This window comes from Copadichromis virginalis, linkage group LG1 (genome assembly GCF_057382275.1).
Source record: "Copadichromis virginalis isolate Kocher_CV1m ecotype Utaka linkage group LG1, C_Virginalis_male_GT1.1, whole genome shotgun sequence".
In the NCBI taxonomy this organism is placed as follows: Eukaryota; Metazoa; Chordata; class Actinopteri; order Cichliformes; family Cichlidae; genus Copadichromis; species Copadichromis virginalis.
In genome coordinates, this window is record NC_140618.1 from 17,174,423 (window position 1) to 17,192,671 (window position 18,249).

The window sequence follows — 18,249 nt, forward strand, 5'->3', positions numbered from 1 at the left end:
TCTGCACTTCAAATGAGCCATCTGTGACCCTGAAGTAGGAGAAAGGCATTTTAATCTTTGTTAATTCGTCAAGTGTAAAAGGGCTGCCGTGAAAAGAGCAGGTACACACTGTACCCTGTTTGGGCTTCTGTTGGATAAATGTCTTCTTTAAACGTACACTGTGCTTTCCATATGCGAGCACACTGATAACAGTTAAAACATACTATGAGCCATGCAACAACACTTTCTGCCCACACTGAGTCATATTTTATTAACACACCCTCTGAAGCTGAATCATCCCATCGCCTTTCCTCTAGATTTGCAGATAAGCTGAAAAACACACATTCTATTGAAACCATGTATATTTCATGGACCGAAATATAGTCTGTACTGATACTCAACATGCAAGAATAAATTGGACATCTTCAGGCTGAGGTGGTAAAATATAAACAGTATATGAATTCAGTCACAGTCGAGAACTCTGAGTACAAGTTCCATTTGCAAGACGAGAAAGGATGACACTGCCATCATGTGGATAAAAGGTGTAAAGTGTTGTTCTAAACTGCAGGCTATTATGTACAGCAAGAACTCAAGCATGTGCATGTGTGCATTTTGGGGCCCAGCCTGCGTATAAGGGGGCAGTCAGTGGAGAGCAGCCTGCTGACACTGAGGTATGTGTCTTTTCTAATGAGATTTATTGGGCTCCAGATGTTCCTATTTATGAAGATGTGTGCTTGAGATTTAGGAGGGTGAGATCTGCAACCTGTCAGAGTCACAGAGGGGTGCTGTTTTACTGTCTGTCACCCACCTCACACCCCCACCTCGTCTCATAGGTGGCCTCTTAACCTGACAACACCCACACCTCCTTTGTCTCTCGCCAACACAAGCGTGCACTGATGTGACTCAAGATTTTATAAATGCACAAGAATATAAAAGGCACCATATATTGTGAGCAAATGCACCACATGAAGTATATACAAAGCAATCTGGGCAGTCAATGTACACTTTAGGAAGATAAAGATGTCGACATTCCCACAACCGAAGATTCTCTGTGTTCAACTTAACAGACAAACACTGAGGAGTTGTTCTTATTGCTCTAAATCCAGTTTACAATGTCCAACATATTGAAGAGGTGAGACCATTTTAAAAACAAAAGAAGAAGCCAGTGCATGTGTTGTAAAATATTCAAAATAGTATGTCAACATTTTCCTCATCTCATGAAGTTAAAAACAAAAATCTTGGCTCAGCGTTACTGTGGCATTATACCCTCTCAAAATGGCACTTTTATTGCTAGTAGTGGTTGAAGTGCACCTTGACGACCTTGGGGATCATCTGTGAGTCTTGACGTTGACGCAGGCGTCAGCTGCGCTCGCCACTTCGGTAAGTCTGGCAAAGCACCATAACCGCTGACCAGGATCCAGGCATCTTTTTCTACTAGCTGGCACAACATACTGTCACATTCCTCTTTGTCCTCCTCCTCCTCCTCTTGCTGCTCAGATGGCAGGCTGCAGCTTGGTCAGGTTCCTCTGGTGCATGCTGTGGTGGCGCACCAGCTCGTCAGAGCGGGCAAACTTCTTCTGACAGTTGGACCAGCGGCATGTAAAGGGCTTCTCACCTGACAAGGAGGGGACACGCAAAAAAAAAAGGGGAAAAACAGGAGAAAGCATTGCTTTAGAGTGAATTCAGTGAAGGCACTTATTGTGTGTAAATCAATTCGAATGGAGAAGTAGAAAATAAAGGTATACGCACTTGTTTTACCTGTATGAGTCCGAGTGTGTGTCTTAAGATGATCTGACCGTGAAAACTTTCTCTGACACGTCTCACACTGAAAGGGCTTCACTCCTACGCAGAGATGACGGTTGTTGTTGCACCGTCAGAAACATGAATGAGTGTGGAAACGGTAAGAAGAGGGTCAGAAGTTAAGTGTAAGATTAAGTGGTTAAAAATTGCTATTAAGAAAATGTGATCAAATTTACTCTAGATTCATTCTAGATATGGGAATTCTAGCATTCATGGATTATAATTGATCACTCTGGTTATGCAGCATTCAGTATTATCAATTAAATAAATACAAAATCACAATACATAGAAAAATTATTTGTTTCTCGTAGTGAATTAATTTCTAAATATTTATTTTGTTGTGTTCCTGGATTGAATGATATAGTTTCATGCATTACGGGGTCTTGAAGCAATAATGATGGCCGCTATATTTTTAGAAAGCAGTAAGAAGGTTTAAGAAAAAAGAGTTAAAAGGCGAATTAAGGCAGCAGCCAGGATTTTATAAATAATGAAACACTAATTACAATGACTCATTTCTCGCTTCAAAAAATATTCATTATTCATTCAAAACTGCCTCCTCCACACTACCAGGAAATTCAAAATCCTTTAAGTAATTACTTTTTAAATGTATTGTCCAAAAAGGAAACCTGATGTACCTATCTATAGTGGAATGAGGGATTAGATATACTAGCTTAACACCACTCTACCTGTGTGTCTGCGCTGGTGTCTCTTTAACTGGTCCGAGCGAGAGAATCTGCGTCCACAGTCTGTGAAATCACACTGGTATGGTTTCTCTCCTGCAATACAAACCAGCCGTCATCATCGAAGCCTAAAGTCGTCACATTTCAAAGTGGGCAGGACAAATGAGTACAAATGTTCTAAACAGCCTCCACCTGTGTGTTTGCGGCCATGCATCTGCAGATGGGACAGTTTGAAGTATCTCTTGCTGCAGCCGGGATAAGCGCACACAAACGGTCTCTTCTCACTGGCCTCTGAAGTCTTCGCAGCAGGGGAAGTGATACCAGATACCCGTCTGACATCCTTTAAGAAGAAAGGAGAAGGATTTACACTGAGGAAGTTCACTTTCTGTCTTTGTTCATATGTGTGACCAAACCTGACTAACCTGAAGTCCTCTGAAGACACCGTGGGTGTGTATGTGGTACTGGGTGCTGACAAGCATGGGTGGAGGTGGGGCTATGGGGTCACTGTCATAGCTGGTTGGATGGCCGCTGGTAGGCAGGAACAAAGTTACAAGTTAATTATAACAGTGGAGTATTTAGGACATAAATGCCATGTTTCCTGAGTGATTTCCAACTTGAACAAAAGCCTTTCTCCTCTTCTCTTCCAAACAACCCTTAAACATGCCTGCCTCTAACAATATATCCAGGGCCCTGAAGATATATTTTCTCACTCAGCTTGTAAATTTAGGTGACGGGATCCTACATAAACTTCATCTGAGACTTTTTTTTAATTTTTTGAGCAAGGAAAGCTTCGTCTCACATTCTTTAGCACAAATGGCCCCTTCTTTCTGTTTCCTTCTTTTTTCTTCCTTTTTAAAAGTTTGAATGACTTTATAGTAGCCTAAACCAGAAAACCTTCAAATACTCAACTCAGCATTTAGAACATGCATTAGAAGTGAAAGACTGCACATAAACAAAGCACCAGTGAAGACTAAAAACTGCACCATATGGTGTTGAAAATAAAAAGCGACAAAGTCTCACCTCTTCATAGATGATGCCAAGGAGTTCATTTGGTTCCATGTTACACACTCCAGCTGAGATGCCATTTGGTACAGGTTATCACTGAGTAAAACATACAGCATACGGCATTAACAGGGTTAACACTGCACTTACAGCAGAGTTAGGAAAGCGGGGAAAGTAATTTATAGGCTATGTTCAGGTTTTTTTTTAATTTATTATTTGGTTACTTTTTGGAAATAACCTTGAAATTAATAATCACAGACAAGATTTACTCTGAATTCCTCCTGACAGTTTTCTTCCCTTGTACATAAAATGAAGATGTTTCATTCAGGGGAAGTCCAAATGGTTCACTTATTAACACATGCTGTCCACCCACCACACTCCTCACTGGCCTCATTAAAAGACACAGGCACTGAGCCATTCTTTACCTTGGCAGATCACACTACTTCACACAGACACACACAAACACAGCACACAAACTCGCACACTTGAAGATGGGATTGTGCACTCATTGTGGGGGTGAGAGCCTCTGTGCCTAGTACACCCTGGACCCGTGGATGACATCACTCTGTCCTCGGTATCATTAATGGCGGGAAAGACTTTCAGGGGAATTCTGGACCACATTCCTTCAGAAGTCCTTGAGGGAAGGATTGCGATGGCTCACTAATCAGTTCTGAACTAAGTAAAACTGTGCAAAGACTCACTGATATCTGACATATGTACACCATGTGTATGAGCGCGTGCACTCGTGTGCGTGTTTGTTTGAGGGTTTCCAGTTCATGCAATAGCTCTAACAACAGTGCAGTCTTCCCCGTTCTTATCAGCTGCCGTCCTAGTATTTGAGTTGTACATGTTCCTTTTCTTCAACAACATCGCGGGGCGGCATTTGAAGAATTTCATCCTAATTTACCCTTTGAGATGTTTTCCATCCAAAGGAAAACAAGTGAGAAACACATCTACAGATTCAAATAAGCAGATTTTCAGTGGCAGCTTCTCTGCAACTCTCACTTTCACTTAACATTTCTCCTTTTTACTTTTCTCCTCATTTTTCCTGAGGGTGGACTGAGACACATCAGCAGTAGATCACTTAAGTGTTTGTTTTGGCCTGCTGAGCACCAGTGGGCAGCACTTAACCTCAGAACAAATTAGGATTCACAACCCAGACGCTGTAGAGGCAAACACGGGGCTTAATGTGGGATCAGGGAGAGTTCACACTTCTAAAAATTACCAGCAAGTGAGCAAGCTGCATATGGTGTCAGTGGAAAGAATCTGACATGAACTGATGACTGAGGACCAGAAAAAAGGGGAAATAAAGCAAAAACAAACTCATACAGGGATAAATTATTGTACCTGTTGTAATTTCGCAGCAGCAGCGCTTGGCTGCTCGGACAAGAGTCTGAAGGATTATGGCAGCTGAACATAGGATTAGGCGCTGGAAACTGCTGGTCAACTAAATCAAATGAAAAAAATACAAAGGCTGGTTTAAAATATGGATGCAGTGTTTACAACAATTTCATTTTCAGATTTTAAAATAATATGCTTTTTTTAAATGAAAAGCTGGGAGTCTAGAAAAGATCATGAAACTGTGAAATACATAGAAAAAAACAGAAAACACTGAACACATTGTTAATTTTAGTGGTTTTTGGTTAAAACTATATATTACATACAATACATCACTGTTCCACTTGCGATATAAATGCTTCTAAACCATTGATATTATATTGAATCATTTTTCCAGACACACTAAATTTATTTGTAAAACAAATATGAGTTCATTTCAAAGACACATGAACGGCAAGAGAGAAAAAAAAACAGAATGGAGAACAGGTCGTTGAGAACCACTGGTCCTTTTCAGGTTCACATAGTATATTGGTCCCTAGACAGTTTTTGACATTCCAACAGAGTCGCATAAAGCCATTTCCTCAAGTTATAATTTCCAGAATCATTAACCTTTTGTATGCTTGAAGAGCAAGAGGGAGAGTGTGTTTATGTATGTCTGCGTATATGAATATGTGTGCAGACAGAGATGGGGAGAGATGAAGGGAAATGGATAATAGCGGTTCTGTTGTGATATGAAAAATGATGGGTTACTTATATAACCTTGCTGTGACACGACAGCCTTCCAGTCTGCAGATCAAATGAAAAGGCGCCGGGGCGTAAAGAGTTACCTATGCTGTTTGGCGGTGACAGTGTCTCCTCGTGTTTGAATGACAGGCTGGAGAGCTGAGGAGTGTGGTGAGACGGCGTGTGACCGTAACTGGGATTGCTGTCTAAACCGACTGCTCCGTAACCTGAGAGAAAAAACAAAAACAACAAAAAAGAGAGGTGATGGAAATAAAATGAGCCTATTTGCCTGCTCGAGTCATTAGATCATCATCTCAAACATCACTGCAACATTCTGAAGCTTGCAAAGTCTTCAGTATCTGGTCAGTTATCTATATCCCCTTGATAGTAGCTCTTAGTCCCTGGCAGGCTTACCGCAGGGAGACATTCATCGCACTACTAAATCCTCTTTCCTTGTAACATATTCTTTTTCCCCCCATCTATCTTTGGCTTTGTGGTTGCATTATTTATGGCAGGTGGAAAAAGAAATTTGGCAGACACACCACAGATGGACTGATGTGAGCTACTGTAGCATATGCTTTGTAAAAAAAAAAAAAATAGAAGGGGAGAGAAAATTTTAAAGAGTATCATTTTAGTTATTTGACGGGGAAAGAAACATGTAACGAAAACTATTTTGATGTATTCTGCTGTAGCACACAAGAATTGTACAATCACAAAGAAAGTGAATGTGATGTCTATTTTACAAACGCAGTATGGACAGTTTGTGATACCCAGCGTCAGGCCCAAAAGGGATGTCAGTAAATTTCTAAGAAAAATGACTCACAAACTCCCTGATTCATGCCACTTGCAGAAAACCACTCTGTTTTATCACTTCATCAAAAACTACTTTGCGCTGGGCAAAGAAGTCTCACATGCACACTTCCTCTGAAAGCAGCAGGCAAACATGTAGGTTAAATGTACCCCAGCAGATAGCAAATGCAAGAATTGTTTATGACAGTGGCAGATGTGTCTTATCTCCTGTACAGAAACATTGAAACAAAATTTATGTAGTTTCATTTTTAATTATGATTCCAGATAAGAACCAAACTAATCTTCTGTTTTGTATAAAAAGTTGCTCAAACAGCAGCTGAAGTCAAAGGACTCAATTTTTATTTTTTATACTTACACTTTTTATGTATACATGCAATACTGTGTTAATTAAACCCAAAACTGAGAGGTAATAATAATGATGATGCCAAAGGATTTGTTGTGATTTGAAATGACCTAGTAAAGAACATGACATGCTGCTCAGACACAACATTACTGACAACACTCTTAAACATCAAGAGCACATTTAATGGCAGTATAGAATGATGCTGTCTCTAAAAAAACATTTTATTGACTGATGGTATCACAGAAGGGATTAGCAGTAAGAATGCTTACCCTGATTCCTAGGTGTAGGAGGGCTGTCCACACAGCTGGGCAGGTAGGTTCCATTGGGAAACATTCTTGGCTGGTTTGAAGGTGGTTCTCCAAAGGCCCCGGTCCGACAGGGGCCTGAGCCTGTAAATTGGCCAGTGAAATGCACTGTGAAGGCCCCAAGTCCACAGTGAGGGTCCTCTATCGGATCAGCGGTGCCCCAGCCAGGCTCCTGCTTGATGAGGGAATGGTGGGAGGGCAGGGAGCTGTATGGAGAGCCAGGGTGGAGGTCCAGCATCTGGGTCCACGGGCCCCCGCCACAGCCGCCACCAGCTCCTGGTAAGGATGGCACAGGAGGCGCAGGTTGTAAAAGGGTCAGATCGCGAACATCTGAGCCCAGTGACATGGTTCCACACGGTTCGGTCAACATTAGCGAAGGAGATTCAAGAAAATCCAGTCCAAAAAAGTAGTGATCGTATTCCAAAAGAAGGTACAACTAAGAAATCACAGTAACATTAATGAACTCTTAAGCGCATAACAAAAACAATATCTGAAGAAACAAGAAGCATGGAGGAAATACTTCTGCAGAAACAGACATCAGTGGTCACAATGCGCTAGAGGAGCCATGTTTCCAATCTTTTGTGAGAAAGTGAATAATGAAAATAACTGACTGTTGAACAAAATCTGGATGCCAAATTTCAGGCTCCCTGGGTACCTGCCGTGGATTTGAAGTGGGAGCCTGTGAGATAAACAGTTCCTTGTCCCTCTGTCTCTATAATGTCTGGCTTTCCTTATTCTCTTGAAGGCTCAAATACTGAATAACTCAGTGAAGAAGGGGAGGAGCAAGAGAGGATGAGAAGAGGATGACTCCCTTGCTTTTCCCCAGCCAGCTGAGACTGCAAATCTTTTTATTGTTTTTACAGACTGCACTTCTGAGTAGATTCTAACTAATGTCACATTTAGATTAGAGGGTGTTGTTCTTCCTTCTTTGTTCAAGTTTAAGCGTTTCTCATCGATTGCACGTACATGTGCATGAAAGAGGGAGTCAGTGTTACATGTCCAGTGTTCAGGATGCAGAACAAACTAGAAACCTGAGCAACTACAATTTGAAAATAAAAAATGTTTTCAAACATGTGTTCAAAAACAGCAAAATGAAAATGTTAGTCAGTGCACTAGTGACCTGAGCTGTTCTTACAAATGCTTATCGTTCTGGACTCCTATGACTCTGACTCATTTGTTTTCAGAAATATACACTTTCAAAATTTATACTTACTGGATGAAGCAACAGTTTAGCGAGCAGCAAGACAGCTGCTTGCAAAAACACTGCACTAGACTGAATAAAAATTACAGGTGAAACAGTAATTGCTCAAAATGTAAAAATGGTAAAAACAAAAATGCATAAAATGTGGCCGGAATGTTTCCATTTTGGATATGGTACTGTTTTTTACTAAAAGCAGCTCACATAAACTCCAGGGCCTTGGACCAAAGCCACATCACACTGAGGGATAATTATTTATTAGAAGAGAGGGTGTGTGTGTGTGTGTGTGTGTGTGTGTGTATGAGCATGTTAAAGATTGGGTTTTGACCTTAACTCTAGCTTAACTCAGAGGAACTGCACAGGAATGCAGTAACTTCAATATGCCTATAAAAACCAAGACAGCTGCTTTGGATCTTTTAACATTACAGTATTTGTGCGATCAGCACTCGGGTTCCTCCTTCTTTTCTTTAAAAGCTTAAAAGAATCACAATATGTGCTATAAGCAGTGCAGTGAAACAATCAATCATAGCTGGCCCGAGATAAGACCATGGTAATCATCAAGCTAAAAAAAAAGTGCTTGTATCATTTTTAGCATTTGTTTAAAATGTATAAAAAATGTGATTTGGTATTGGATTAATGAGGTTCATGTTAGAAATCTTGAAACATGGATTATGTGCAAAAACTGTCTGTCCTCACCATGCCTATCGACTGAGAAAACTGGGATCTAAAACACAAAATGTACTATTTCTCTTGTAGCCCAGAGTGTGTCGGTAATATGCTCATACTCTGTGTATAATGTTTGTTCTTTTCCTCCTGGGGACATGAATGAGAGCAAAAAGTCTTAAGTAGTCTGTCACTTCCAATTACTTTAACTCTGAACCGATGCCAAATTGGATAACTTTACGATTCAGACCACAATACTGTGGATAAATTGTCCATCGGTGAATTAGTGTGAGACATGGTAAGAGTGTTAACCAGTTTCTTTCATCACTTTCTCCAATGTAATTCAAGAAATGTTATTGACCCCAGAATCAACTTAAAAATAAGTGGTGGGTTAGTTACTTTTGAAATGGGAAACAGAAAGAGAAGGAAACAGTGAAGGAAAGAGGTGACAAGCTGCTTTGAGTGATGAAATAACCCGACAAACTGCTGAAGTAGCGTTACAGAGACAATTGTCAGTCATTGTTGCAAAATTACAGTGATGCGTCTTTCAGTACTCATGGTAAGTACTTTGAATTGCTGCTTTCTGAAATATTCCAGGAATTTATTGACCGTATCTGATGAAATCCATTACAGTGGTCATAACCTTACAATGCCCTTAAAATTTAAAGCACAGATTCATCTGGGTGGTTTGCGGACATGGAGAAGATTAAGAGTTTTCCTACTTGCTCTATTCTTGGAAATAAACAAGTGCAAAGGCAGCCCCACATCCCTGAGGAACACGCTGACATTTAGAGGATGTCCACATCGCAGATTTGAAAATAGAAGCGAAGAAAATTAATTTCTCCCAATGCAGTTTTTAAAAACCTTGTGTGGTCCGCCCATCACAAACAAACAGAAACTAAAATGATGTCCTTTATGGACAAAAGGTTGTGGAACAATTAAAAGTATCTTGTCAAACTTAGAAAGAGAAAGAGGAGGAAATGCAGTGTGTCTGAGCCAAGGCAAATGCTGGCTGTGCCTTCCAGAGTGGAGCCTTTAATGGGAATTCATCAAAGGTGACAGGGTCGGGAGAAAACAACCCTTTCAAGCCTTATGACGAATGGCAGTCCCCAAATACACCCATTCTTCAGATCGATCTATGGTTAACTCAGGGTTTAAAACAACATTACTGTGCAGTAGAAAGGAAATGGTCAATACTGCCTCTGACCCCTAACAAGAAATACACAAGACTGGAACTTTCTACAGCACGATGACTAAGGGGGAATTTGAGAAGCCAGAGAGATGCATGATAAACTACAGAGATATTTGACCTGGCAGGACAGATGCAAAATAAATTACTTTTTCCATTTAAATAAACATCTGCGTTCAAGCTATTGGATCTGATCATAGGTTACAAGGCAGTTTCTGTTTTTTCAAAACAAGAGCACTGCTGATTTAAAATGATTTATTAACATTTTTGAAATATTAGTAATCAGCAGTGCAGTAGCTTTGTTATAGCATTTAACAGCAGCAGAGAAATGCCAAAGAGCAGCAGGTGTTAGTTTGATGTGCTGAGAGTGGCACAGAAAAACCCAAATCCCTGCTTATTTCTAAATATGCTGGTTTCTGTTAAACAGGAAGGGTACACATGGAACTGTTTGTTCCTTACCTCAAATTACTTTTTTCTTCTTAAAGAGAACACCAAGCTATGTTTTATAAAGCTTGTACACTTGTTTTAATTAGCCCATATCAACTCCAAGCACTCTTCAAAGCGTGGTATATCAGACTGGAGATAAGAAACAGAGAAGAAAGGTCTGCGGGAGAATGTGCAGTTCTACAGGTCACGTGTCAGCCTCAACACTTGTCCAGTGATGTTTTAAACACCCACTGGTTTCTTCTTATTGGCCATTTTTATTCATTTGAAAAGCTTCAGTAGGTGAGCCTCTGTGAAATGCAAAAAGGAAATCCACTCACTTCCCACTTTTTTAGGTACACCTTGATAGTTACAATAGGGGCTCAGCCCCCCTTTTTCCACCAGAACTGCCTAAATTCTTCGTGGCAAAGTGTTGGAAACATTCTTCAGCAATCTTGGTCCATATTCACATGACAGTTGCTGCAGATTTGTCAGCTGCACATCCACGATGCAAATCTCTCATTCCACCACATCCGAAAGGTGCTTTATTAGACTCAGATCTGGTGACTGTGGAAGTCATTTGAGTACAGTGAACTCATTTTCAAACTCAAGAAACCAGTTTCAGATGATCTGAGCTTTATGAGAGCATTGTATGATTCACTGTACACTGTCAGGGATAAAGGGATAGGCATGGGCAGCAACAATACTCAGATGTTTAAATGATGCTAGGTTGGTACTAAGTGGCCTGAAATGTCTTAAGAAAACACCACCTACAATAGCCTTAATTGCAGATACAAAACAGGATGCAGCCATACTTTCATGTTGCCCACGCCAAATTCTGACCCTACCATCAGAATGTAAGAGCACAAATTTTGTAGACAAGGCAACGTTTTTACAAACCTCTGTTGTCCAGTTTTGGTGAATCTGCTTGAAATGCAACCTCAGTTTAGTGTGAGTTTAGCGTTCTTAGCTAACAGGAGTAGCAGCCGATGTTGTTTTCTGCTGCTGTAGCCCGTCTTTTCTTCCTATCTTGGTTGTAACAAGTGGTTATTTGAGTCACCGTTGCTTATCTATCAGCTCGAAGCAGTCTGGCCATACTTCTCTGACCTCTCGCTCATCAGCATGGTATGTTTGCCGGAGAAGTATTGCTAAATGGATATTTTCTCTTTTTTGGAACATTCTCTTTAAACCCTGGACATTGGTGTGCAGAAAATTCCAGTAGATCAGCAGTTTCTCAAGTACTCAGACCAGCACATCTGTCAGCAACAACAGCACCACACTTAAATGACTTTTTTCCTCATTCTGATGCCCAGTTTGAACTTTAACAGGTCATCTTGACCACGGCACATGCTTAAATGATTGAGTTGCTGCCATGTGGTTGGCTCATTAGATATTTGCATTAATAAGCAGCTTAACAAGTATATCTAACAAAACTCAACCAAGATAAATGCTTTCAAAAAAAGAATGTCTTTAAAATGCATTTCTGAAAGCTTTATTAATCTCAATAAAGTCAATAAATTACACAGATCATTAACACTAGTTTTTTTTCTCATTACACGACTCCACTAGTAAAGACACAAATACATGAATTAATTGTAAAACGAAATGAAACAATAAGCAAATTGAGCACTGCAGTTTTTAGCTTGTAGCTATTTTCAGCAGCATAATAACACGTCATCCACCAACAAGAAACAGGGTGGTATGCGTGTGATTAATGAACAGCAACAAATGTCAGCACTCTTGTTCATTACAACATCTTAGTCTGCATTTTCTTTACGAGTTGTGGGACAATGAAGCATTAAGGCACAGAAAGAAAAAAAAACATTTTTAATGATATCCAACGACAAGAAGAGTTTGAATTGTTTTGTTGCTACTCTTGGTGATCTGTTAAAGAACAACTATAAATAAAGGCACTTTATTCACATGTTTGTATTTGTAATCTCTACTTTCAAAAAGGTAAATGAGCCTTGTGCAAGCCACCAAAGATAATGATCCTGACCTTGCATAAAGCATTGATTAAAACGTCTGGCCATAAGATGACTACATGACCTACATCTCACTCTGGGACATATCTGTGACTCAGAAGGTTAAAATTCTGTTAAGAGTGGTTTGTGTCACTTTATGGGAATGTATAAGTACAAGCATAAGCATATGACGCATCATCATCATCATTAACCCGCAATCTGAAATGAGAATAATAATAATTATTATTATTATTATTATTTATAGAAGTTAAGAAACCAACTTTTAATTCTGAGGAAAGTGTAAATTATTATTTTACACTCATTTCATATGTCAGTGCCGCACTAGTGAGTTTTCCTCAGTGATGTCTCATCCTAGCAGATGGGTGTGTGTCAAGATCAAGGTCAGTCTTTATCGGTTCTTTACAGTAATTCACAACCTCTTCCACGCGGTCGCACCCTAGCAGCTGTGGCTGAGGCTTACACAGTCATCAGAAAACATTTTAAGATATCTGTAGCGGTTAGAGACTGTTGTCATACCCTCGAGGCTCATTCTGAAGGTAGGTGAGGAAATGTTTACAGGATAACTATGAGATATGCGAACAGTGATGGGAAAATATACAAGTTACTGCAATCAGCACAAAATGAGACCGTGAACTCTGACACATGGTTGTAAGGAAATACTGATTTGCTGCAATTTTCTCAGTCCTGATACAAACACATAATAAAGCTTTTTGTTTTTGTATTTTGTTCTTTATTTATGCCATGGTTCCTAGGTTGTTCTGTTAAGATGTTGCTTATTTGATTTCCCCTCGTGACTTTACCCCCTGTGTGCCCCCTCTGTGAATCTGTGAGGCCTCGTTTCCCCTCCTTGTGTTTTATTCCTTGTCTTCCCCAGCCCGTTATGTCTGTGCTCTCCCCGTGCTCTCTCTCTCCCCCTGGTCTGCCTCTGTGTGCTTCCTGTTTTACTTTGATGGTCTCCCGTCAGTGTTGTGTTTGCTCCTGCCGTGTCTTGTTATGGTTATCAGTGTCACCTGTGTTCCCCGTGTGCTCCCACTTCCCTCGTTAACCCTCTGTGCATTTATGTCCACATCTCCTTCAGTTCAGTGTCGCGTCGTCAACGTCTCTTCCCTTCCCTGTGTTCCCTCGATTTAGCATTCCCAGTTTAGTTCTGTTTCTTTGTGAAGCCTGCAATAAAGCAGAGATTTTGAGTTCAGCCTTTGTCTCCGTGAGTTTTGCATTTGGGTCCTCATCTGCCTGCACACAGCTAGTTCATGACACGATCTTTGTTTGGCCTGGAAAATAAGTCTGTTAAAAGAAAACAACAACAACCTAAGTTTGTTTGTTTCAACACTGTGATACACTGTGACGTAAACAACACATCTTCACCACTCAATTTTTCCATTCCCAAGTCTTTGTATAGCACTGCCGGATGCCATTCACTTGTCTTCTTACTTCATTACTCCGTGTATTGTCCTGTCTCCCTGTCCTCTTTTCTTTTCTCTTTCAGCCCCTCCCCCACCTTCTACCCAACCAGTTTGCTAGATGTTCCTTCCTCTTAAAAGAGATTTTTTCTTTCCCACTGTCACAAAGTGCTTCTCACAGGGGGGCTGATTGATGGTTGTGGTTTTATCCAGAATGGCCTGCATTTGTATAGCGCTTTTCTAGTCCATAGGAACCCAAAGCGCTTTACACTACATTCAGTCATTCACCCATTCACACACACATTCACACACTGGCGATGGCAAGCTACATTGTAGCCACAGCTGCCCTGGGGCGCACTGACAGAGGCGAGGCTGCCGGACACAGGCGCCACCAGGCCCTCTGACCACCACCAGTAGGCAAACACGGGGTTAGTATCTTGCCCAAGGATATTTGGCATGCAGCCAGGAGGCAGCCTGGGATCGAACCACCGACCTTCTGATTAGTGGCTGACCTGAGCTACAGCCACCCCAGAATACTGTAGGATCTTTCCCGTACAGTATAAAGCACCTTGCCCCGACTCTGTTGTTATGATTTGGTAAGATCTAAATAAAGCTGAATTGAATTGAACTGAAAACCCTAAATAATTTCTGGAAAAAGAAAAAAACACAATTCTGCTTTTTTTTGTCAGTTACATTCATTACTGAGAAAGTTTTAACAGTTGTCTGTTCTCTGTCTTCACCATTGCATTTATCAGCACTGATGAAACAGTCTAAACAGAATCTTGCAGTTACAGGGTCACGTAGTTGAACATGCCTCTAATTAGTATTTCTGAGCTCTGGCATCTATAGCTTCGCGCCAGACATTGCACAATGTATCCCTGGTGGAAACACATTAGATTTTTTTTTTGACTGTGTCTGTGACTTTTAAACTCTTATTGCCCCTACTAGCCTGTGAGAGTGTGTAATATAAACACTCTCTGACGACAAGAGGCCATTCCATCATCGACAGAGCCACAGTTCTAGTGTAGTGGGGCAGGGATAGCTCAGTAGGTAAAGTGGTCGCCCCATGATCGGAAGGTCGGCGGTTCGAATCCACTTAACGGCTACCCTGAGGTACCCCTGAGCAAGGTACCGTCCCTACACACTGCTCCCCGGGCGCCTGCTTAGTGGGCTGCCCACTGCTTCACTGAGTGAATGGGTCAAATGCAGAGAAAAGCAAGTAATTTCCCCATGGGGATCAATAAAGTATCCATTATTATTATTAGTGACTCAATCTATCTAGACAGGAACGCTAGAGTTCCTGTAAAACAGCAGCTTTTATTCCCTGCTGATGCCATTAGGTTGAAACAGAGCACACAAATTCCACATTGAGGGATTAGCAACTTCAGATAACTCAAAACCACAAATGCAAACTCACACTGATTGATTGCTGTGATCCTCAGTGTGATATAAAGCGGAGCATTATGTGAGATAACAGCGGTAAGATAACAATGGTATTTGATTTTTTTTTTCTGGTGATCTAAAGACTTTTTTTCACCCATCTAGAAGGTGTACACAACACAGCCGATCACCAGAAATTCTATGTGGACTAAAAAAAAAATTTCACAAGTGCAAAGGTGTGACATTAGCTGCAGTGCATGATTGATTATCTGCTTGAAGAGGAGATAAGTGATCACAAGAATAAACAGGCATTCAGCTTGATGAGACTGCTCATCAAACATGTATTCAGAGCGTGAAAATGAAACACACAAAACTGCAAAGGACATTACACAGGCTTATTGTATATCCATTTCCTGTAGACTTAACCACAATTACCAGTTGCCCTTACAATTATGTTGAATTTAACCTAATCAGCACTTTTTTAGCCTCAGGACTTTTTAAAAAACTATTTAAAGAGGATTAAAGACAACTTTCAAACCAAAATAACTTCAGTACGGAGCAGAAAAGGTAAATAAAATAAAATAACCAGTTTACTAGTTTCTGTGCTAGTAAACTGGTTATTGTGAAATAAATAAATAAAAACCCAGAGGTCATCATCAAAGTGATTTATTATACATTTCTTGCCTGCATTTATGAACAACAAAAGCCCATCAGATTGGCCCCATAGGATTTTATATGTCATGCAACACTTTGGCCTTAGACTTATTCATACTTAAGACTTTGACTTTAATGTTTTATTTGTTAACTGTATGTGTTTTTACCTTTTTTAAGGGAGGATGGGTCAGCTTATAAGTAATTAACAAGCAATTTGCTCCACCTAGAGAAATAGGGAAGTTACTCATGCGACGCTCTCTGACAAGGTCACTGGCTGATAGATGAGTCTGAGCAAGGGGATCTTTTGGAGACTGTGAAAGCAGGCAGAACTGTGGGAACCAGACAATTAGTGGGTGGAAGGTAGGCAGCCATGTTGGATGACAACCATGAGACTGGTTTACATGGATACTCATCACTTGGCTGGCCGACAGGGAGAAAACAGACACCTGGGCTCAACCAGCTATTATGACACAGTCATTTATCTTTGAGGAGGCTGAGCAGGCAATTCGCCAGCAGTTTAGCATGAAAGCGTGTGCAATTTTCCTTCAAGCAAATAGGGATGAAGTCAGTGCAGACATTTAACAATAAATATTGTTTCCAATTAGCTTTAGCAGACATATACTGTGGGTTGAGGAATATTAAAGATGGAGCATGAACCAACACCTAAAGTTCTTATTTGCATTTTAGTCATTTTTGAAGTTTTTCTATAGCTACAATGCAGTCTTTAAAAAAAAGAAAGAAGTAATAGTTACAAGATAAACACATGAAAACTATCACTTTCTGTTCCCCCGAGAAAAATAACAACCTACTGTAACACAGACACACACACGTACACACAAAGGAGAATTGGAATTTACCATAACACAAGAGAAGAGAAGATTTTAATGAAAAATCTTTGGCAATGTCTACCATTATTTCACAACCTTATACGGGAACAATGCTTGACAAAAGCAGAATTACAACTAGCCTTTCACAAATTCTGCCAACAAAAACAAACAAATGAATAAAAGAGAGGAAAAAATACACACTAAGACACATCAGTGTCAGTACCTGAAAAAAGGGTGAAATCTGCTGCTAGCCTATTTTCTTTCCTCTAAAGTCATCTATGCCAGTTTAGATTTTTAATGATATAAGACAGACTAAATCCCAGTTTAATACATGTACCTGGTACGGGCTCCTCTGAGTTAAAAGGTTTATTGCGCTCCAATTTCAGTGCTATTTTCAGAGCACTGTTCGACAAATATGATAAAGACTATTAAGCATCATAACATTCCATGACACTTTAAATACCTTTTAAAGAAGACAAAAACAATGTCTCACATGCACCTGGAGCTTCAAAGCACACAAAACTCTTATTCTGGACTTGAAATACACCAGGCACTTGACAACAGCTGTTAATCAGATAATGAAAGCCTCGGTGTTACACAAGCACACTTGTAGAGAAATGGCTATAAATTCTTTGCCATGACAGCTCACAAGGGCAGGGAGATCTTGAAGCTGGGATATCGTACCAGGCACTTGCCTTCCCAACAAGATGACGCATCATACGAGCAATATGATGAAACGCTTCTTCAGTCATTTCCCCCCAGTCCACTATTTTGAGCTATTTATCCTCGATGCAACAGATTTAAGTTCCCTTTCTGTAAGTGCTATGAGAAATAACTGACTACCAGCCAGTGATGATGCAGTGTCATGGGTTTCCATAGTTTCCGATTTTGTGAAAAATACACAGATCCTGATGGCAGATGAGGTGAATGTTGGAGCTTGGAGTTTAATAAGACTCCAGTGTCGTCACCCTGTACTTAGATGTCAGTAACTCGACTCCATAGTTTCAGGGTGACCTCCTGCTGCACTTACCCTCTTCACCTCAATCACCAAGTAACCTGCCATTGTAACAATACACAGGATCCCGCACGGTATAGGGGCCCAACACGTGCACCCATAGGTCAGCGGGTGTATGGTGAAGAACACTGCCCTTTGACACTGGCGGTGTTTCCTACTTTGGAGAGCTCTTGGCCAGGCCTTCCATGGTGGTCTGCAAAGATGGACTACAGCTAAATCAGATAACCTTTCACAGGGTTCAGGTTCACCTCTCATCCAAGACATCCAGGGATAATCCTCCAGGAAAGGAGAGGAATACATAAATTAGAGGCAATGGAAGTCAGAGGAAGTCATGACAAATACAATTTAGCAGTTTTCACAATATATAAACCATCATGGACAGGAATCAGATTATAGTCTAATTCGTGTCCATTAGATTAATCCTCGGCGTATTTAAAAGTAGCAATAAGGACAGACGTACTTCGGGTATTACACAAGCGCCAACCAACAGCCTTCGGTTAAGGCTACTGTGGCTTTAACAAAACATGACCCGGAA

At 40.6% G+C, this 18,249-nt stretch overlaps 1 protein-coding gene and 1 long non-coding RNA gene across 3 annotated transcripts; both read right to left on the reverse strand.

Annotated features, from left to right (window-relative positions):
* Nucleotides 1–909: 909 nt before the first annotated feature.
* Nucleotides 910–7,695, reverse strand: wt1b (WT1 transcription factor b). Of its 2 annotated transcripts, none has more exons than XM_085452851.1 (9): nt 6,945–7,695; nt 5,627–5,749; nt 4,809–4,908; nt 3,480–3,560; nt 2,882–2,987; nt 2,652–2,799; nt 2,466–2,555; nt 1,738–1,821; nt 910–1,594 (listed from the first exon to the last, which is right to left on the reverse strand). In XM_085452851.1, exons 1-9 carry the CDS (start codon nt 7,348–7,350, stop codon nt 1,473–1,475), a joined length of 1,260 nt encoding a protein of 419 aa, XP_085308977.1. In that variant the 5' UTR covers nt 7,351–7,695; the 3' UTR covers nt 910–1,472. The 2 variants fall into 2 exon arrangements, with proteins under 2 accessions (XP_085308977.1, XP_085308976.1); XM_085452850.1 differs by having other exon boundaries at nt 1,729–1,821.
* A 9,040-nt stretch (nt 7,696–16,735) lies between these two features.
* LOC146718559 (uncharacterized) lies at nt 16,736–18,238 on the reverse strand. Its single transcript, XR_014919423.1, has 2 exons — nt 18,175–18,238; nt 16,736–17,990 (listed from the first exon to the last, which is right to left on the reverse strand). It is a non-coding gene; the product is annotated as an uncharacterized LOC146718559 (long non-coding RNA).
* Between the last annotated feature and the right edge of the window lie 11 nt (nt 18,239–18,249).